This window comes from Xiphophorus maculatus, chromosome 14, assembly GCF_002775205.1.
Source record: "Xiphophorus maculatus strain JP 163 A chromosome 14, X_maculatus-5.0-male, whole genome shotgun sequence".
NCBI classification, from domain to species: domain Eukaryota; kingdom Metazoa; phylum Chordata; class Actinopteri; order Cyprinodontiformes; family Poeciliidae; genus Xiphophorus; species Xiphophorus maculatus.
In genome coordinates, this window is record NC_036456.1 from 23,648,549 (window position 1) to 23,669,929 (window position 21,381).

The 21,381-nt window shown below is 40.6% G+C and overlaps 1 protein-coding gene across 1 annotated transcript; it reads right to left on the reverse strand.

The window, feature by feature from the left end:
• Positions 1-1,298: 1,298 nt before the first annotated feature.
• Positions 1,299-17,489, reverse strand: otud4 (OTU deubiquitinase 4). The gene is made up of 21 exons (XM_014473466.2): positions 17,112-17,489; positions 16,737-16,820; positions 14,339-14,389; positions 14,218-14,264; positions 13,816-13,888; positions 12,881-12,962; positions 11,840-11,999; positions 11,687-11,735; positions 11,298-11,400; positions 8,840-8,904; positions 8,665-8,762; positions 8,471-8,565; positions 8,024-8,186; positions 7,620-7,755; positions 7,293-7,367; positions 6,520-7,087; positions 5,854-6,438; positions 4,921-4,961; positions 3,405-4,044; positions 3,213-3,289; positions 1,299-2,288 (listed from the first exon to the last, which is right to left on the reverse strand). Exons 1-21 carry the CDS (start codon positions 17,250-17,252, stop codon positions 1,890-1,892), a joined length of 3,732 nt encoding a protein of 1,243 aa, XP_014328952.2. The 5' UTR covers positions 17,253-17,489; the 3' UTR covers positions 1,299-1,889.
• Positions 17,490-21,381: the final 3,892 nt, after the last annotated feature.

A 21,381-nucleotide genomic window follows, 5' to 3' on the forward strand; every position in this document is an offset into this window, starting at 1 on the left:
GACTCCTCATCTTTTCTACTGATTATTATTCCATAGATTTATGGACTATAAAACAATTTTTTCACAAAATCGTTCTTAGAAAAGTCTGATCAGTTCTGCCTATTTCCTTTATTTTAGGGGATCTTGTCACTTTAAATCCAGATAAGCTGCTGCTGGCCACTCCCCCAACTCAACATTTAGCATAAAAATGGCTGCAACAGATCCAGAATTATGCAACTATGCATCTTTGAAAAGTATTAGTAGAGCCTCCTTCACAACCAACCATAATGCAGCAAGTGTCTTCTGGATGGTAAATCAACAAAACACTTTGCTTTTCCAGCAGGTAAAACCAGCTGTACTGTGCTGGGGTTGCTAGGTAACGGCACAGTGCCCTTGAATGTGACTCAACTGGAAGCTTTTTGAAATGGGTTATTTTCCAGACACTAAAAAAAAACATTTGGCTGTTTTTAGAAGCAGTAAAACCAAAGTGGATGTACAAAAATGTGAAAAAAGTTAATTTTCCACAATAAATCCTTTTTAAGACTTGAGAAAATTCAAAATGGCAACTGCAGGTCTGAGCTGTAGCTTGTAATCGTTTAGAGAGTTAGCCTGACGTTTCTACGCAGAATGAAAGGTTTGATTCTGGATCAGCATAAAATCAAAATTTCAGTTCCAGCTTTTATCTGTTATGTTTTTTCCAGGCAACTCTTCTTCAAAAACTGAACATCAACTGTAAATAAAGCAGAAGTTTTATTAAAACACAGAGAAACTGCCCAGATTAAACCACAGCTATAAAAACTACAGCAGCAGACCTGGAGTCAGACAAACGAGCCTCTTATGTGATTGGAGCAGCAGCTGGACAGTCGTCCAATCAGAGAGCAGAAGAGAAGCAGGAAAAGTTTCAGGAATTCTGCACCAGCCAATCAGAATGCTTTAATTTTTAGTTCCAAAATAACTTTTCTTTCCCCTCCCCTCGAACTACACGTTTACTCCTTTTAATATGTTGAAAACATTTTAAAAAATTGTAATTATATTTTTAAAATTTTATTAAAATACTAAGTATTGAACCAAGAATTGATCCCTGTGGTATATCACAACTTGATCAAAGTTGATAAGTTTCCAGTTTTATTTCACATGATCAGTTTTTCACTTTTGCAGGATTTTTGTAGAAAACACTTGAACTAGCTCGTAAACTATTATAAGATTTTAATTGGTCTTTGTACCATTGTTATACATGAATGTCATATTTTTATGTTTGATATTTTCTGAAGCATTTAAAAAAAATGTTATGTTGACTATCAACATTAAAAGAAGCCAACTAAAGTTTTGAACCAAACTTTTTATTTAACCACATAGAAAAATCCAAGGCAGACATTCTTTGTTCTGTACAGCAGTGTTCCTCACCAAATAAAAGTAGCAAACTTAAGGCACTGATTCCTCAGAGTTTAGATCTAAAGTGAAGAAAGAAGGTGAAACCAGCAGCAAACACAGAAACAAACCTACACACACACACACACACACACACACACACACACACAGACGGCGCTGAATAAAACCTGAGCCCTACAAACGCATCACCCAGACGCCACAACTAATGTTCAGGCGCTACGATGCATTGAAGTGACAGAAAGACGGTGGGAAATTGGAGTTTTGGAGGGGAGACAGGTTTTTCTCAGCATGGAGAGGCAGCAGCGCTTCGCATTAAACAGGAGGGAAAACAGAGCAAATTATTTCCAATGGGTTCCTCGTCCCCACGTTAATTTAATGTTACATGGATTTTAGACGCCGCCCCGCCCCTTTAATTCTTACATTCAGCCGTTCAGAGACGTAAACTTCAGATTGTACATGCAGAGCGGAAGAAGCAGAACGAAAACATAGTGTTCGAGATGCTGCTCTCTCATTGGCTGAAGCTAGTAGCCCCTCTCCCGACCCCGCGCCCTGAAGGAGGAGTTAAAGAAATTAGTCCCCGCCCCCTGGTCGCTGTGGCGACGCCTGCCCCTCCCCGGGTCATAGCTGCTCCTGCCCCTGGGCCCCCGCCCCCGGTAGATCTTCCTCTGCCCGCCGTAGCCCATGGCGAACGGATCCAGCTCGAAGTCGTCCTCCGTGCCACACGCCACCGACAGCGACTCCGACATGCTGACGGCCGGCGCGAACACCAGCTGGCCCGGGTCGCCGGGGACGACGGGAACGCCGTACGGCTTGGGGCTGGGGAAGTGTTTGCGGGCGCCTCGGTAGGTAGACGGGGAGGCGGGGCTGCTGCCGGACCGCAGGGCGGCGTCGTTCAGGTCGGGGTCGGACACCACGGCGAGCTGAGACAGAAAGACATTCAGACAACTACTGACCCCTAGTGGACAAAACGGTAATTAGTACATCATGTTCTGCTTTAAGGCAGTGGAAGCTTAGTCCGCTCCACAGGTCTTTAGAGAGTTTTTCAAAGTTTTTCTTTAAATCACAGGTGTCAAACTCCAGTCCCTGCAACGTTTAGATGTGCCTCTGCTGCATCACCTGAGTAATTAGGTCATTACGGTTCTGGAGAACTGATCTACACCAGGAGGAGGTAATGAAGCCACTTGGCACATCTAAAACCTGCAGGACTGCGGCCCTCAAGGACTGGAGTTTGAGACTCCTGCTTTAAATTAATCAGATTAATTAAAATAACTGACTAGGCACAAAGCATCAATTTGCTGAAAAAACCAACATATTCAGAGCAGTAATTAAGCCAAAACTGTACAAAACCTGCATTTTGCATTTATAATGGAAAAGACCGTCTTTGTAAATATGTTTTAGATTCACCTGGTTGAAATTCACTAAAAGAATTAATAAATTTTATTATTTAAAAATTATGTGCAACTTTTAATGCATTTCAGATACTGTATAAAAAGACTTAAATGTAAATATATCAAATTTTCTAGATACTGTGACGGAATAGTGCTTTAGCGTCAGTTTCCACTAACTTAAGTTAAGGCGAACGCGCTACTCTAATAAAGTATTTAGCGAGAGCTAATCTTTGGCACTGTACCAAAACTAATGCTAAAGTGTTATGGTAACATGGTATCTAGCAAAAGCTAATGCTAAATCACTAAGCCAACTACCAACACTGTAGTTAAAGGTTCCCACCACTGCTGCTAACAGTTTAATCAATCATCTCTATGTTATTGCAATGTTTTTATTTAGTTCTATGTCATTTTAATGTTTTTAGCATTAGCAGAGCTCAGGTAGCATGCTGTACGTACTATGGGCTTGTTGTTGAGTGGGGGGTCCACCAGCAGCACCGTCCGGGTCAGGCCCTCTAAAGCCTCCTTCTTCATGGCTGAAGGGGGAAAAGTTCTGTTATAAGTTGCATTGAGATATTTACACATTAGCGCCCCCTGGTGTAGAAGCTGTGAAACTGCTGTCATCTGCTGCTGAGAACAAAAGCCACTTACTGTAGTTGGTAGTAACCACAATACTTCTGTTGCTGTTAGCGTTAGCCATGCTAACAGTGGGCGGGGCCTCCAGCGGACCCAGGACCCGGACGTGTCCGTGGCTGTGGACGGGGTCCGGGTTGGCGGGCTGCAGCTGCTCCATGGCCGCCTGGCTCACCTGGAGCTCTTCGGGGGCCGACGGCGGCTGGTACCCCAAGGAGAAGGGCGGGTACGGGTACAGCGAGTGCACCGTCGCCTGACCCGGGTGGTACCCCTGAGAGGACGGCGGGGCGTTGGAGTACGGCGGCGGAGGCGAGGGGTATCCCACAGGACACGGCGGCGGGTTTCTGGGCGGAGGCCACGGCAAAGAGGCACAGGGCATCCTCTGCGGTGGCGGAGGCTGGGAGACCGGCGGGTACGGATTCTGGTTGAACTGGGTTTCAGCGGGGCGGAGGGGCTCCGCCGGGGGACTGTGGTGGTCATACTGGGGGGAAGAGGAGGGCACGGGGTACGGGGTCGGATGGTAGGGATCCTGCAGCTTGGTGGGGGGACTGGAGCAGGGGTAGTGGGAGGACGGGGCGTGGGGCTTCATCTGCATGGTGGAGTACTGCTGCAGCGGGAAGAGGTACACGTAGGGGGAGAACATAGGCATGGAGTACGCCTGGAACAGAAAACAGTCAAAAAGGTTTATTTTAGTTACCGTATTTTCCGCACTATAAGCCACACCACATTATAAGGCGCACCTTCAATGAATGGCCTATTTTAAAACTTTTTTCATATATAAGGCACACCGCATTATAAGGCGCATAGAATAGACGCTACAGTAGAGGCTGGGGTTACGTTATGCATCCATTAGATGGAACTGCGCTAAAGGGAATGTCAACAAAATAGTCAGATATTTCAGTCAAACTTTATTAATAAATTACAAACCAGCGTTCTGAAAACTCCGTTCATTCCCAAAATGAATTGTTTTATTATTTTCCCCGAGGTAAAGTCAGTGACGTGGTATTTTCGTGACACAGTTTATCTTTTAACAGCAGCAAGGTATAACATATAGTGGAGGGGAACTTTTCCTCGATTCAATAAACACGTAAAAAACAGTCTGATGCTGTTACGGTAAATCAAACGTTAGTGCAATCACAATATATATCCACTTCCGCTATAACCATTGATTCGTTCATGTTAAATTCTCTGGCTGCTGCTCTGTTCCCGTGTTTCTACTGTGTCACTGATCACCTTGAGCTTAAACTCTGCATCGTAGGAGTGTCTCTTAATAGGAGCCATTTTGGGGTCTTTACACAAAACCCAGCATGCACCGCGCGCTTCTTCTTCTACGGGGGAAATGAAGTCGGTGGCTGCTTACCGTAGTTGTGAGACCAGTTGTGGTTCAATATTGGTCCATATATAAGATTATAAGGCTCACTGTCAGCTTTTGAGAAAATTGAAGGTTTTTAGGTGCGCCTTATAGTGCGGAAAATACGGTAAACTGTAAACAAGACACGTTTCTGAAATAAGTAACTTTAATGAGACTTTTTACCTTGACGCCCAAGTTGAAGAAAAACCTCAAAATGTTGATGTCTGGAGGGGAAAAAATATATACATTTAGGAAAAATAAATCCTCTTTATTGATATGAACAAGAAAAAAAAACAATATTATTCAGGCTCCTAAATAATTTATTCAATTTTAGTGTTTTTCATAGTTGATTTTTTTTTTGTTAGGATTAACCAAAGCAGATCATCTCCTATTTCCTCCTTCTCTTCACAGATGAAACGTCTGTTGGCTCATCTATCGTGTTTCCAAATCCGTCCAACCTATTGACGATTCTTCACGTGTCAAACAATCTCAATCTTTCCTCCCACCTTGTTTCTAAGCATCTAAACCAGCTCATTTTAATCCTCTCTATTTTTATCCCAGCCAATGAACATCTACACAGTTTCTTTTTCGTTAATTCTTAATATAGATCACAACGGTCTTCCTGCCAAAACAAGGTAAGTCTAAGATCTTGTCCCAGATAGATATAATCAGAAGATCACACTAAATTGATCCATCACTCCAACCGTACACCTCACCACTGTCTCACTGCCCTTCCACAGTATCCTGAAATACTTTTCTGGGTACTTTTCAAGGTTACTTTTTCACCAATTCCCAATATAGACCACAGTATCATCTGCAAACAATATGATCCATGAAGACTTCAGCCCCATTTCTTCAGACGTCCTGCAAGAACAAGCTGGAGATCTTAACCCAGATGTTTTCAGCTGTCTCGTTGTTCTGCCACACCCTCCAAACATTTTCTGCCACCACAGGACTTGTCATCCTTTTTTCTCTCGTGGTGAAACCTGACTGCTGCTCAAAGGTTGTCTTCCCCAGATTATTACCCTATATTCGTCGCATACCTGATGATCTCTTGTCAAGTACAAACTAAATGCCACATTCAAGGAGTCGTGTGCTTCTGTAATATGTTCTCACCTTTCGGCAGGTCGTCTCCAGACTTGCTAGTGGAGAACGGCGGGATATGAGCGACCTCTCCTTTCTCTCCCTGGGGGAAGCCGGGGAACAGGGGGTCCTGGTAGAGCTGGGACAGCTGCTGCAGGGGGACGGCGCCATGGATGGAGTGAGGGAAGTGAGGTTGTAACTGGGGAAGAGTGGCAGGGGCAGCAGGCTGTGACTGCTGAGAGGCAGGAGGAGAATCAGACTTTGGAGGCTCCGGGTCTTCTGGACTCTGAACGCTGGGGGATTGTTCAGAGGACTGAGGGGAGCGAACCGGGGTGCCGTCAGACTGCGGCTGGAGTGTTTGCGGTTCTGAAGACACCTCAGTTAGGGACTGTAGCTGTTTCTGGGGGGAGGAGACCTCGGTCTCAGGCTTGATCTGGATTTGTGGTTCTTGACTTTGGGTCTGGATTTCCTGTAAAGAGTGTTGGGTTGTTCCTTCTGCCTGAGGCACCAAAGCTTTAATCAGGTTTGGAACAACTTGAGGAAGACTCTGAGGGACGGACGTCTCACTCTGTTGAGGCTGAGGCGCCGGAAAACTCGTCTCAGTTTTTGGTAAAACATCTGGAAATACAGAAAAATCAGCATGAAAACATCATCTGCATAGAATATAACACGACAATCTGCTTGAATGGACTAACTCACCGGTGTGGGCTGGTGGAGCTTCTTTGGGTTGAGCAGCAGGTGGGCTCAAGGTGGGGGAGGGAGAGAGAGGACTGGGCGAGCGAGGCAGCGCGGTGAGCGGGGAGAAGGGGCGGGTGAAGCCCTGAGCCGCTGTCGGACTCGGAGCGATAGGGGCGATGAACGTCGGAGCGGCAGCCGACGGTAACGGCGGAGAAGATGCAGCAAATGAGGAAGATGGAGGATGATGAGGAGCTGGAGAGGCAGCAGGGAGAACCGGGGTGATGAAGGAGAAGGATAAAGGAGCCGGGGGCTTAATGCCCGGCGGAGGGGAAACCGGCACGGCCGCGGCGGAGGCGTAGGACTGGCCGTTTGACTTAGTCTCTGGAGCAGCACAGGTGGGCGGGAGAACGGAGGCGGAGCCTGATGCAGCGCCGGCGGCCATGTTTACATTCACAGAGCTCCGCCCAGCTGAGTCTGAGTTAGCAGCAGGAAGAGAGGAGATGGTGACAGCAGCTGGAGGCGGAGTGGAGGAGTTCGGTCTGTCGCCTGCAGAGGGCGACAGCGCTCTCATGTCTTCAACTGGACTCTTCTATAAACAAAACACGGAAGATTAAAAATATATTTTTTATTGTTTAAATGTCCAGCACTGCCCAGGATGTAAACTAAAGGAATGTTTTTATTGTGTTTTATGAAAAGCTAAGTAAGATAAAATGTTTATCTTATTTTAAAAAGTTATTTGTTTATTTGCATCGTTTTGCTGTACATCTTTAGTTGTAGTTCTGGTGTGAACTCACCGTCTTGTTTCTCTGAGATCGCCTCTTGTCTCCAGTTTTCTTCCTGCCTGATTCAGCCTGAGTCACAGTCTGACTCTGAGGGGAGAAAAAAATTATGCCACAATTTAATAACACCTGTTCTCCAAAAGAGATGAACAGATCCACCGGCCAACTATTATTAAAGACACACTCTGGTTTTATTCCCCAGATTCTATGACTCACTTCCCAAAGGGAATCTGGAACCATGATGTAGGTTTAGTATTTGGTACATAACACATTGTGTGGATGCTAAGAAGCAGGATTTTCAAGATAAATCAGAGAATCAATCTGTAAAGGTGATGGACTCACGCCGAGGGCGGGGAAGCTTTTCTCGTCTCTGAGCTGGATCTCCATCAGCGCCACGTTTATCTCCTCCTCCTCCTCTCTGGCCAAACGTTCCCGCTCTGTCAACCTGAAAGACGGCTCTGCTGCGCCCAGCGACTTCCTGGACAGAAACACCGCCGTCAAACCAGCGATCCACCAGAACACATTCCTCACATCCGTCCTGTTTTATCTCTCTTTTTAAAGTTTATGTCTGAATTCACTAGGAAGTGAAGGATTTCAGAAAGAAAGAAATCATAACTGCTCTTCTGCAATTTTCACAGAATAAAGTCAATGCTGACAGAAGAAAAACATAAATTAAATAATTTAAGACTGAATTAAAAGAGAAATGATCATTTGATTGATCAGGGTGAAGTGATGTGAACTCTGACCTGCTGGGCTTCCCCTGCTCCTCTACGGTGGCCTGCGGGGGCCACGAGTGTTGCTTCTGCATGCGCCCACTGGAGCCCACAGCGGTTGCCTGGGAAACGGAGGAAGAGGAGGATGCTGGGATGGGCTTCCCTCGTCCTCTTCCTCTCCCTCGCCCCTCCCACTCTGTAAGAGAAGAAAACGCCTCAAACATCCAGGAAACAGAAACAAGCAGGACTGGTCAGACATTTATCGCATCGTTTATCACAATAAGTTTCTGATTTATTGTCACAATAAATTCCTATTAATGATGGTTAAAAACCTGAAAATGTCGTTATTATCAGAATTGTCACCAGTTTACCTGGATCTATTAATGCATTTCTAATAACATCGTTGTTTGCTTTATTTTAGGTTTTTTTTTTAGAAATTGCTCCGTTTGTGTTTTTTGTTGCTGCAGGTTTCAGCTTCACCTCCGTGTCCGTTGCTCAGCCTCTTGTCCCGGTTGGTGACGGTGGTCCAGCTGTTCTCGTCCTTCAGCGGCCGGATGTTCCACAGCGGCACCAGCCTGCACACCAACACACACCGTTAACACACTCCGTTAACACACACCGTTAACACACACCGTTAACGCTCAGCGCGGAGCTCCTGCGGCGCTGCGACCTACTTCTTCCCCAGCTCCTCCACCTGGACTGCCACATGGCTGTTGTCGGGGGGAACCTCTTTGATGGTGGCCTTGTAGGTCCGGCCGTTGTCCAGGCGAACCTGGACGTTTTACACAAACATAAAAATCACGTTTGAGTTCAAACAAGATGGGCGAACCTACAGCGGACGTCACAGACCTGACAGCGATCCCCAACAGAGAACTGCATCCCTGCAGCGATGGAGTAATCCATCTTCTGCTGGGCTGCAAGGAAACACAGAAACACCGGAAATCACTGATTCTTCTGATTCAATATTAAAAACAAAGTTAATTAAAGCTTTTAAACTGAACATACATCATTTCCACAATGCAAAAATGCAGACAGTCACAGAATTTAATAAACAAAAGGATAAACAGTAGCTTCTGTTGTGTTTTGCTTGACATATCTACTTAAAGCTAAAGTTATTTAAAGGTATCAAATTGTTACTTGTGTAAAAAACTGATTTTTTAAAAACGTATTTATTGAAACTGTCACCGTGTCGTGAAAGTTTGTTATCAGTGTGAAAAAAAAAACGAGCTCCTCTGTCTTCTCCCACTGCTAACTAGCAAAGCGATGACAATGATGTCAGATTAATGGTTTTCCTTCAATGTAACTTGTTTCTCCATCATTAGCGCATTTAGCAGCGCATACTTAAGGATGATTGGCAGTGCCAAGCCCCTCCCCCTGGCTCTGATTGCTTGTTTTTGGTTGGGAGCTGCACATTTCTTCAGACACTAATAAGAGCCAAATGAATCTTTTCATGATTATCTGCTTTGTATTAATTAGTCACAAAATGGTAACAGTTTTAGCAAATAAGGGAAAAAAAATAAAAGTTACGTACTGCACCTTTAAGACAAAAAAAGGAAACTAATTTCACTCATTTGTGGTAAAGTAATGCAAACCACAGGAGAGAAGCTACAAATCAAAACACCGACTCATTACTCCAGTGGAGATTCATGCGACTGTTTTTTTTTTTTTTCAAAGTATTTTGAGTTCGACTCAAACATTTTTAAAAAGGGAAATTTTCTTTTACAAATTTTTTCCTTTTGCACAAAACATGAGGGAGAAACTTTTAAACAATTTGTAAAGCTGATGTTTTGTTTAATCACATCAGTTTGCTTAATTTGTGACGCAGAATAACAGGAAACATTGACCTCCAGCTGTTGATTTGCGTATTATTTTCTCCATTCAGACCACAACTACACACCTTTTGGGTTAATAAATACGTTTAAATGGGAGAAAAAGTGGAGAATAACGAGACAGATTTCATATCAGGCAGCAGCAGTCTGAACGTTTAAATCTGCTGCTCGAGAAGCGCTTCAGATAAACGAGTTTCCAGCTCCTGCTGTTTGCCTCGTTACCGTCGGCGACGCAGCTGCCACATAAACGGCCACCTGGAGTCTCAGCCGTAAAGCAACGCGACTCGGCAGCAGACATTTTAAATATTAATGCCTCAGTTTCCCTCATCTGTCTGAACCAGACGCCACATTATCTGCTCTCCTTCCAACAACAAACCATCTCAGTCTGACGTCAGTTTCAGCTTAAACAACCTGCAACTGGCTCACGTGCAATTTGGAGGTGTGCGTACACATCTGCCCAGAATGGAGCTTTTTTTGTTTGTTTTTCCTATTAAAGAATCTTATTATTTGTTGTTAAAATAGCTCATGTTTAGTTTATTGTTGCGCAGGCAAAAAATAAAAAGATGTTTAGTTGTTTAGGAAAAAAAAGTGACAGAAAAACTGATAAAATCTTACAAAATCCTTAAATTACTGAAAAAAACTCATAGTCCAGAATAATCTGATGGAACTAAATGCTCCGATTTTCATCTTGCAAACTCAGGAAAACAAAAACATTTCTAGACTCAAACTCTTCAGTTGTGTTTGTGGAAACACTAGCATGCAAGTTTTTTATATATATTTTTGTTGTTGTGTGTGTTATGTGATTTTGTCCGTTAAATAAATCAGCTTTCTCCACTATTCAGGACGGTACATTTTTCTCAATTCTTGTTAAATTACATTAAAAATCCACCAGGTGGCAGCACCTCTCTGTAAAATACAGCATTTCCTTCCTGTAAGGTTACATCATAAATCCAGTTTTTTTTTTGGTAAATTGGCATATTATTATGTTTTTATGTGTCAAAATTTTTCTATTGTTGATGTTCTGATGATAAATCTGACTGCACTGCAAAAACTAAATGTTACCAAGTATTTTTATTCTAGTTTCTGGTTCAAATATCTAAACACACCAGAAACACGACTAAACTAACGTATAAGTAACTTTTCAGCAAAATCTAAAAGCTTGTTTAGAGTCAATAACTCCTCAACATTGATGAAAAAGGACTAGACCTATTGACAGATTATTTTACTTAAAACATGACATTTCCCATGTTATTAGTGAAATAATTTGCCAATAGAACTAGAACTTTCTCTGTAATATTAAGGAATTATTTACTTAAAATAAGCTCCTATATTTTGCTGAAAGTTAGTTTTGTCTTATTTCTAGTGTACTAAGATATTTGCACCAGAAACTCGACCAGAGATGTTTGGTAAGAGTTTGTGGTTTTGCAGTGCAGTCAGATGTAAGTGAAGACGTAATTGAGAGTTTCTGTCTCGGCCACCTCTCTTGGTCTTGTGCCAGATGTCGTAGTCGACGTTTCGGAGCAGAGTCGGGTTCAGGGAGCGCCTCACCCGCTCAGGCAGACTCCGGGCGCGGCCTCGGCCCTGAAACACACACACTGTCACCCAGAGCGGGTCGGGAACCAGGCAGGAGCAGAACCCACCGGAACTTTTTAATATCAACATTAAGGAATTATCGACTTAAAACAAACTCCTTTATCTTACTGAAAAAGACACTTTTTACTTAATGCACTTGAAGTTAAACAAAACGTTGATGTTTGCATTAGAAACTAGATTAAAATATTCTTGGTAAAATGTTATATTTTTGCAGTGTAGCAGAAAACCCAAAAAGTTACTGCAGTAATGCGAGTATTTTCTGCCCAGACGTTACCCTGTAGCTGCCGGGTCTGGAGGAAACCGAGCCGGTTCCGTTTTCCACCCTGTAACGATAAAAAGAAACGAGACGTTTTTGAGTTTCACCGGATTTCAGCCGAACAGAAACTTCATTTCTCTGCAGAGCGCCGTCTCCTCGGCGATTTCCCACCAAAGCGGCTCGTGGGTTTCCTGGTCGGACTCGTCGCTGCTGCCGCAGACGGCCATGCAGTCGTCGCTCAGCAGGTCCGTGGCCCGGCTCATCCTCTGACACGGCAGGGAGCTGCGGTCCACCCTGAAGACGCCTTCGTACAGCAGCTCGTACAAGATGGCTGCAGGACAGGAAACACACTCTTAACACTACTGGAACTGGACTGGACAGCCTGGAGGTCAAAGGTCAGACTCTATCTGTTCATTTAATAACATACTTTAGAGGGAAAAGAGAAAAGGGTTCCTCCTCCACAGTTCACAGTATTTTATGGCCATTTTTAAAAAAAAAGAAAGTAGAAAAACCATAAGCTACAGATGTCAGGTTTTAAATATAAAACCAGCAAAAAACAGAGAAAGAAATAAAGTGAAATAGACAGAAACACAGAAAAGAAAGAAAGACAAAAAGCAAATAAGACCAAAATGAAGAAAGACAGAAAGAAACAGAGACGAAGAAAGAAGGAACAAAAGGAAAACCACAAGAAGGAAAGAAAGACACAAGGAAGTGAAGACAAAAAGCACAAACAAGGAAACAAGGAAAGGAAGGACATGTGGACGATGACAAAGGGCACAAGAAAGGAAAGGAAGGAAGAACACAAAGAAGGAAAAAAGAACGAATATGGGAGAAAGAAACAGAGGAAACAAGGAAGAAAGGAAAAAAAGAAAAAAGGTGGAACAAAAGGGAGGGACAAAGGGCACAATGATGGACTGATGAAAGAACAGAAAGAAAGAAGAGAGGAAATAAATGGACTTGAATTGAATTCTGCTGAGTTATTCTGTTTTGCAATTGGATCCAAGAGAAAACGGGTCAGAAAAAACCATCCGACCAACAGAACGTAAAAACCGGATTATAGTTTCTGTTTTCCTATTATTGCTGTAGGTTTGTCAACTACTGACATGAAATCCAGGAATCCTGGTATCAATCTGGTGAGTTCTTAAGAAAAACCCGGTTCTGATCAGGAATAAACCTGGAAGCAGCAGCAGGACCACCTGCTGTGACGCTTACACTGGCAGAGAGCAGCGCTCTTCATGTGGCTGATGGGGTAAACGCTGTCGTAGTGGTTTCCATTCAGGAAGCACAACCGAACCTGGAGGAGAGGGAAACAGAACCGTTAGAGGCCGGGTTCTGACCCGGCAGGCCAGCAGCACACCGACCAGTCGGGAGATTACTGGAGATCAAATTAAAGATGCTAAAAGTTGCAACTTCTCTCACCGTTTTCACATTTTAATCCAATATTTACTAACGATCAATCGAATTGATCACGATTAATCGATTATTGAAATTATCGTCTAGTAATTTAGTAATCGATTAATCGTTGATAAGAGAACAGGCTGTAAAAATGAAGATTTGCTGAAACACAATCAGAACTGTAATTAATCCAAAACTGAGCAAAAAATATAAACATTTTGCATTTAAAAAATATATTTTTCAGTAAATATGTTCCACTAAAAACTCCTCAAACTACAGTTTTAGCTTCACTCTGTTCAAATGCTGTAAAAATAAATTAAGGACGTTTTATTAATCAAATTATTACCCCAAAATAACCAACAGATCAGCAGACAGTATTTTTACCTGCTGATGCATCTTTGCTATAAATGATCATTAAGGGAATAATGTTACAACGTTTTAGGCTGAATTTTTTATTATTGAAAAAGATTATTTGCGTCTTTAAATGTATTTCAAATATTGTCTTCAATGCTTATGTGGTTAAATTTAAAAAATCAGCAAAATGTGGAAAGTTTTATGTCTGATTAACCGATTATTCGTCAAAATAATTGATAATTAAACAGTAAAGCCAGGATTATTTTTGCTGCTGTAGTTTTACATTTATTTGTCCCGTAGTTTGACATTTCTTAGAAATCGACTTGGAGTTGAAACCAGAGGTGAATTTAGATGTTTGAAAGCGTTTTGTTGGAATATGTCAGGTTGCGGATCCTCACTTTGTCCTTGAAGTTGTTGTCTGTGATGTTCACCGCCGGCTTGCCGGGTTCCTGGAAGATCAGGAAGTCTCTCCTGACGGAAAATAAAAATAAAAGAAATGAGGGGAAATCCTCACGAGTCTCTTCCAGCATCCAGAACAGAAAGTCCACTTAAAGCTGAACTTTAAACTCTGCTTTGTATTTCAGTGAGATCGCCATAGCAACTGAGTCGCTTCATTCGTCATTCATGATGGTTTTACGTAGAGATGAATGATAACTTTTTATTTTTTAATAGTTTTCTCACTCCAAAGGCCAATAATCCCAAAACTGGACGTTTGTAGAAATGAAGCTAAAGAACATTTTTATCAGAGTCTCTAGACGACAGCGGGTGTATTTACATTACGAAGCAGCGGGTGTACTTACTTATACATGACAGCCAGAGCGTTGATCTCCACTTCTCCCACCCATTGCTGTAAAACCGTGATGTCATCAGTTTATGTTCAGCGAAACGCTACAGAGTAAAAGAATGAATCTGAGGTTTTACCTGCGGGTCCTGCAGCTTGCTGAGGTATTCCTCAAAGTTTCCCTCGATAAACTGAAACAGAAATCAGAGCAACGAGTCCGGAGACATGAAAAACATCTGAACGCAAAGGAAATATTTATATAACGAAATGTTTTACAGTGCTGTAGCCAGAAATGTGATGACTCATTTTTAAATTTCTCTAACTTGGTGTTTGAACTTCTGGTTTGTTTCAGTATTTAGTGCTTAAAAGGACAATCTCATGATTAGTAATTAAATGTTTTATTTTTTTATTTCTAGATTTTTCGGTCACGTTAAAAGATTATTTTAGTCTAGTTCCGAGAACGTTGGCTTTAGAGTAAAATTTATGAGACAATAAACTCATAAAGTCATTTTTTAAATAGTTTTGTTTCTCTCAAACACTTTAAATTTATTTCTTTAAATAAATCTTGTTTTTTTCCATGTTCTTATCATGTTGTTTACTAAATAAAAATGTTTTCCTTAAAACCTCAAATTAAAGCAGCCTGACCTTTTATTCAATTAAATTAAATCTCCTTATTATTGCATATAATATAATATATATAATATTAATTCCTTTATTTAATCAGGTAAACCCCGTTGAGATCTAGATCTCATTTTCAAGAGGGACCTGAGACAAACTTCACTCCCCGTCAGGGAATCGAACCCCCGGTCTCCCGCGTGACAGGCGGGGATACTCACCACCATACTAACGAGGAGCTATGTATTCACTTTGCTTATATCCTAATAATAATCATAAATATTCATAAGATTTTTTAAAATGCATAACATTTCTACTTTTTGTTGGTAAATTAAATATAAATTTAATCAACAATTCCTCAAAAATGCAATCATATTAAAAATATATGATTGTCTTTTTCCATTACATGATCTGTAAAAGCAGTAAATAAAAGACTCAAACTCCCAGAATTCATAGCATGTTATCAGTGAGTGCCTGAAAGTTGCCGGTTCAGTTCTGCAAGGCGCCCTGCAGCATTCTTACAGGAGAAAAGTCCTGATCGCCGTCAGAAAGACGCAGCGTTTATCTTTCGCTTTCAGTCCAGCTTTAAGGAAACAAACCGAGAGTCGAGTCTGAATCATTAACAGCTTTTATTCGTTCCTCCTTCATAAAGCCATTAAGCAACATTTGGCTCAGTTTCTGCTCTTTCTATCGTCAGATTCACTGATAAAAACCTGCAATGTTTTCACCTCCTTCTGTCGTTCACTCAAACTTTGAAGATCTCCATTTTTGTTGAATTAAAATGGAAAAAATCTCACTTTGCTCAAGTTGGAGTTGATATTTTTTACTTGTAAGGCCAAAATGATGTGAAAAAATGAGTAGCACAACTGGAAACAACCAGAAACTGTTGCGACCTTACAGTCGAGCTTTATAAACAATGTTCTACATGGATTTCTGATACTCTTTGGGTGGATGTTTGTGTTGACTGAAAGTCTTTACTCCTGTTGCTTCTGCCTATTTCTATATTTTTTTTTACATTTCTGCATCTCTTCTGCAGCTGACTTCAAATGCTGCTGCAATTTTCACTAAAAATATTCAGCTTACAGTGAATTTTCACGGACTGTTTTCTTCACACACACATACAACCTGTAAATTTTATCTGCCATTATTTATGTATAATCCATTCCCTAACATTCTTGTATATTCTGTATAATCTGTATAATCTGTGCATATAGCTCCCATATTTATATTTATACAGAATATCTATATCTCTTGCTATAACCACTTATAGTCCATACATACATAGTCTTGTACATCCGTAAATAAATATTTATATCTCATAGAGCACTTCTGGATAGATGCAAACTACATCTCGTTGCTTGTACTTGTGACAGTGCAATAACAATAAAGTTGAATTCTATTCTATTCTATTTTCACAGGAAATGCAATGATTTCTAGTTAAGTTTACTTCAGTAAATTTTGGGGGAAAAGATGCTTTGTTGTTTCACAATGACTGTGGATGCTAAGAAATATTTTACTCAATAGCAACAGAGTAAGATTTCTGACTCTACCCAGTGGGAAATAACTTTTCTGAATGAATAACAATGTACATGATATTTATGTCAAAGTGAGACCTCTTTGTTTGTTTACCATCTTTGATGTTATTTTCTATCTGCTGCATTTGGAGGTCAAGTGAACATACAGTAAACAGAATATATTGTCACTACATGTACTTTACCTCTAACATTTATATTATCTACTGCATGTATTAGTTTTATATTTAAGTAATTTATTGGAGAGAATTTTGTTTTATAATCATATGTACTTGCATATGTTTTAGATGTGTTATTTTTACTTTACTTTCTGGCTACTGTACTCAGCTCTGTCTAGAATCAGAATGAAATTCTGTTAGAAATGTAAAGTGTGGTTAAAGCTGGTGCTTACCGCCTCATAGCTGTCCCGGTTCTGCTTCAGGAACTCTACGCATTTGGTCCGGACCTCAGTGTGGAGGCTCTGGCTGTGCAGAACCTGGGCAGGGTCAAGGGTCAACACTTAAAACAGGCAGGATTCAGCGTTATGTCACTTATAACATAAAAACATTTGTGTTATATTTTAAGTTTAGATCGAGTATTTGGGGGCAGGAAACCACACAGAGGCGTGTTAGATTTATCCTGCGGCGATCCCCGTTTGGGAAAGTTAAATTTAAACTCGGAGAAGTTGCTATCGCACAGCAACACAACAAACACACCTCATCTGAGCGCAGCAAGCTAACTGGAGAACAACTTCCCACAAACATTTTGCCGCTTTGCCCCACTTTACCTGCTCGGCCACGGCTCGGAACAGACACGACCCATCTTTGGCAATCTTCTTCCGATGAAAACCCATCGCTTTCAAGTAGTTATCCATCTGTTTCTCCGCGTTTCGCTCCTCGTTACTCTGCATGTTTCCGCCGCTGTCCATGCTAGCGGGGCTCTAGCCGCTAAAGCTAGCTGCGTAAAGCGACGGTTATTAGGCGGTCAAAGGGGAGAAACTTGGACACAAACTGGTAAAATCACCGCTGAATGTGATCACAAAGACACATTTGTGACCTGAAGGCCCTCCGGTAAAACTAGAACTGCTTCTGGTTTCGTTTCCCGGGAAGTCCTGGGTGTCCAGCAGAGGAACCTCCTCAGCGACAGAAAGTGAAACTTTAGCCTGCCGTTAGCAGGCGAGCTAAAAACTGACAACACGCCCCCTTCTGGCCATGAGAGTGAAGTCACACCCAGTGTTACATATTGTTTCCGGTTTAATTTCAAAGTAAAAGCTAAACAGAGTACAATAATCTTATGGAGAAATAATTGAATAAGACAAAAAAAACAAAAAAAAAACACTTTTAGCAAACAGTCAGGTAGCAAAAAATTCTCTCTCTTTTTTCTTAAATAACCACAATTAAATTTCTAAATAACTTGTTGAATAAATAACATTGGTGATATCCAAAACATTTGCAAATACTGACGTTAAATAGATAAATTAATGAATTGATGTATCTATTGTGTAACATTTATTAAACATACCATTTTAATTTTTCATGTGAAAATATTTATTTCAAACATATGCGTTAAATTTTTAAAACAATTACAATCATTTATTTATTTATTTTGATCATTTCATAGTCATGTTTTTATTTTTTCTGTACTTATTTCCTATCAACCAGCAGATTTTTCTCATATAAACTGTTTTTTCTTTATAAACAAGCTGATTGGTCGGTAGTTGAGTTGTTGTGCAGGTTAACCAATAAGATGTTAGGGTCTATTTAATAAATTATAACTGCAGCTGAAAAGACTTCATAATGGGCTGGAGAGCACAGGAAATACGAAATAATTGAATAATAATAATTGAAGAAATATATTCAAATAAAATAGTACATAACTTTATTGATATGGAGAATTCAAGTTTTAGTTCCCATTATTTTAATTGATTTAAGAAACTATTGACTAAACAACATGCAAGAGTAAATATATTTAAATGTTTTCTTTACAATTCTGCTTCATTATGACAAATAATTATTTAGTCAATAATTTATCAAATAGACAAATCCAAAGTAAAAAAAAACAACACACAACTCGAACTCTCCATTTGAACAGAAGTCCTGTTCTAATATTAAATAATATGTGTTATTAAATAATTAAATAATAACAACAGAATTATTATTATTATTTAAAAATAAATAATGAAACAAATAATGGTAATCATTAAAAATAACAATAACAATTCTAATAATAATAATAATAATAATATAAATAATTACTACTAACACGTCAAAGTCGAAACTAGTCACTGCTAAAACTTTTTGTTCTTCACTGCGTGTTGCATTTAAGTGCATTAAATTTGTTGGAAAATCCCCAGAAGTTGTTATTAACAAAATAAATCTGTGAATTTGTCACTTTTTTATTTACAGAAAATCTTAAAAGGCAAGAAAAGAGAATTATTCCAACAAAGTGAATCAGTTGCTGTTTATAAACTCGTTGCAGGTCGGCTCTTCCCTCCCTCCTCATCATCATCCTCACCTTCATCATTTCTTGTTCCTGCGTTCAGCAGCTCCAGCTCCAGCTCCAGCAGCTCCAGCTCCAGCTGCAGCAGCTGGATCATCATTGATTTCCAGCCTTCAGAGAAGCTGCTGAGTGCAGCGGGTCGTCTGGGCCGCTGGAACATGCTGTTCTGCACTACGATTCATTCATTCATTACAGAAAAGTTTCATTTTAAAAGCTAATAATTGTATTTATCTCTAAAATTTCTTCTCCTACATCAGTTTAATTCTTATTTTGTTCCTCAAATTTCAGTTTTCAGTGGAGAAATCACAATGGATTTAAGTTCTAATGCTCATTTCATTCCATAATATGGATTATAAACACGTCTCTTCTAAGAAAAGACAAATTAATTTTTTTATTTAGCCATGCTTGAGTCAAAGGAGGTAGATTATCAGAACTTACTAATAACTGATGATGTCATACCGGACATGTTAATGTAAAATATCTTTTAGTCTTCAGTCAGGGGCTTCTTGAGATTCGTCGCGAGACTGACTGCTGCTGGAGATTGTTGGAGATTGCTGCTCTCCACAGCGTCACCATCTTCAAAGTTTCTGAAGAATTTTTAATTAATATGAGTTTCAGCAACACTTAATTTCCCTTTTGGGATAAATAAAATGTGTTTCAATTAAATTTTCTGCAACTTTTGTTTAAATTTTCTGTCATTTCTTTGATGTCGTGTCGCAGCTTTTCTTGTGTATGGATGATATTGTATTAATAAAACATTCCTTTAAAAGTAAGGAAAGGACGACATTTCAGATTTTTAAACAATTTCTAAAAGTTTTTAACTTATGCAGTTGATATTAATAATGAAAAACTCAAGGATTCATTCACAAATTTCTAAAACGGTGATTTGGATGATCAGCCTGGATAACGACCTTACGCTACTTAGCCGTGCAGCAGGAGTCGATTCAAACAGGTTTCCACACCGCTGGCTTGTTTAATCTATAATTCATGTGGTCAGCAGGGGGACGGTAACGAGAACATGCAGCAGGCTGTACATACGGAAACGCAGCAAAGTCTAGAAAACTTTTTCTACACCGGTTGGCTAAACGGCATCAAGGTGGGACACGAGGATTCGATCAATAATCTGGGTTTCCCATCACGTTGAAAGAGATGATCAATTTAGTTTGTAATGATGTAATGTAACTGTAATGATGAAAGTTTCTGATAAAGTTTTTAAGACAGTTTAAGATTTATTAATAAAATGTTCAAATAAAAAGGAGGTTTTGTAGTGGCCTAGTCAAAGTCTGAACTGTGGCTTGACATTAAACAAAATTCTTAAAAGTAGCTAATTCAATGCAATTCTCCACAGAAATGCTGACTCATGTTCCAATAAAGTGTTTTTAAAGACACAACCAGCAGTTTCTGCCTTTAACAACTGAAATCATCATTTGGAAATCAGCTCTTCTGTCAACTCAGGTTGAATTTTTATGAAACTAAAAAATGTTGGTGAGCTGAAAAACCTAATCCAGCTCAGATTAAAACGACTTTATTTCTCCCAAAAAGAAATGCTGCCAGTTTCAGTGTGAAACTGTTATTAAGGCAGCAGAGACGATATGCCACATAGAACGATGTTAGAGGAGGAGATACGTTCCTCGCTCACTATGACTGATGGAGGAAAAGTTTTTACATCTTTCTTCTACATCAACAAAGCTTCCTCCTCAGCTTCTCCTGGATTTGGGGTCAGAGTTCAGGTATTCACTCAGAAACTCATAAACTTCCCAAAGTTGAAAAAAAAAAGTTTTATGTAGAAAATTTCTGAGATTAATCTCAGATTATTATTTTTTTTTTGCACATGTTCGACTTTTGGAACTCAGAGACTTCCTTGTTTTTTATAGAACATTTCTGAGATTAATAAAAAAAATTTAAAAATCCTTTTTTTTTCTGGGAAATTTTCAACTTTTGAAACTCAGAAATTCCTAATTTCTTCTGTATTTTTTTTTCCTCACAATTTTTTTCTCTTTGGCTGGTCAGAAAATTCAGATTTATTTCTAGAACATTTTTGAGATTAATCTAACACTGGAAGTTTTTTTTTCTTTCTTTTCTGCAAATTTTCTAGAATTTTTCTGGGCCTAATCTCAAAATGTCCTCCTCATCTCCCTCCCTGCGCGGCCCTCACACTCTGTCGGAGACATGTGGCATTTCTTCCATCCTCAGCTTCCTCCTCCACCTCCCGGCTCCTCTTCTTCCTCCTCCGGTGCCATTTCCTCAGATCTAATAATGACCTTTGTGCGCGGCGGAGCGCGGCCTTCGCGCTGCGGCTCGGTTCTACAGCATGCCAGGTCGCCATGGCAACGGGCGAGGAGGGGGACAGGACCCATGGCGCCTGACACTCATCCTCCCACTCGCCTGGTGAATGCGGTGCTTGACCTTCATCCCGGTTCGTCTCTGGAAACGATCCGTTTCTCTTCCCCTCCGCCTGTAGATGAATCCCGGAGCCGTTTCTCCCGCTCGGCGCGGCGTGGAGCGGAGCGGAGCGCATCGCGGCCGTCATCTTATGAAATCACTGCAGCCTTTAAACT

Coding starts and splice junctions, on each gene's coding strand:
- otud4 (XM_014473466.2), bottom strand. CDS start 17,252: ATGGACAGCGGCGGAAACATGCAGAGTAACGAGGAGCGAAACGCGGAG. Junction 14,390..16,736: donor ACCGGGACAGCTATGAGGCG/GTAAGCACCAGC, acceptor TTTCTGTTTCAG/TTTATCGAGGGAAACTTTGA. Junction 12,963..13,815: donor ACAACAACTTCAAGGACAAA/GTGAGGATCCGC, acceptor CCTCTCCTCCAG/GTTCGGTTGTGCTTCCTGAA.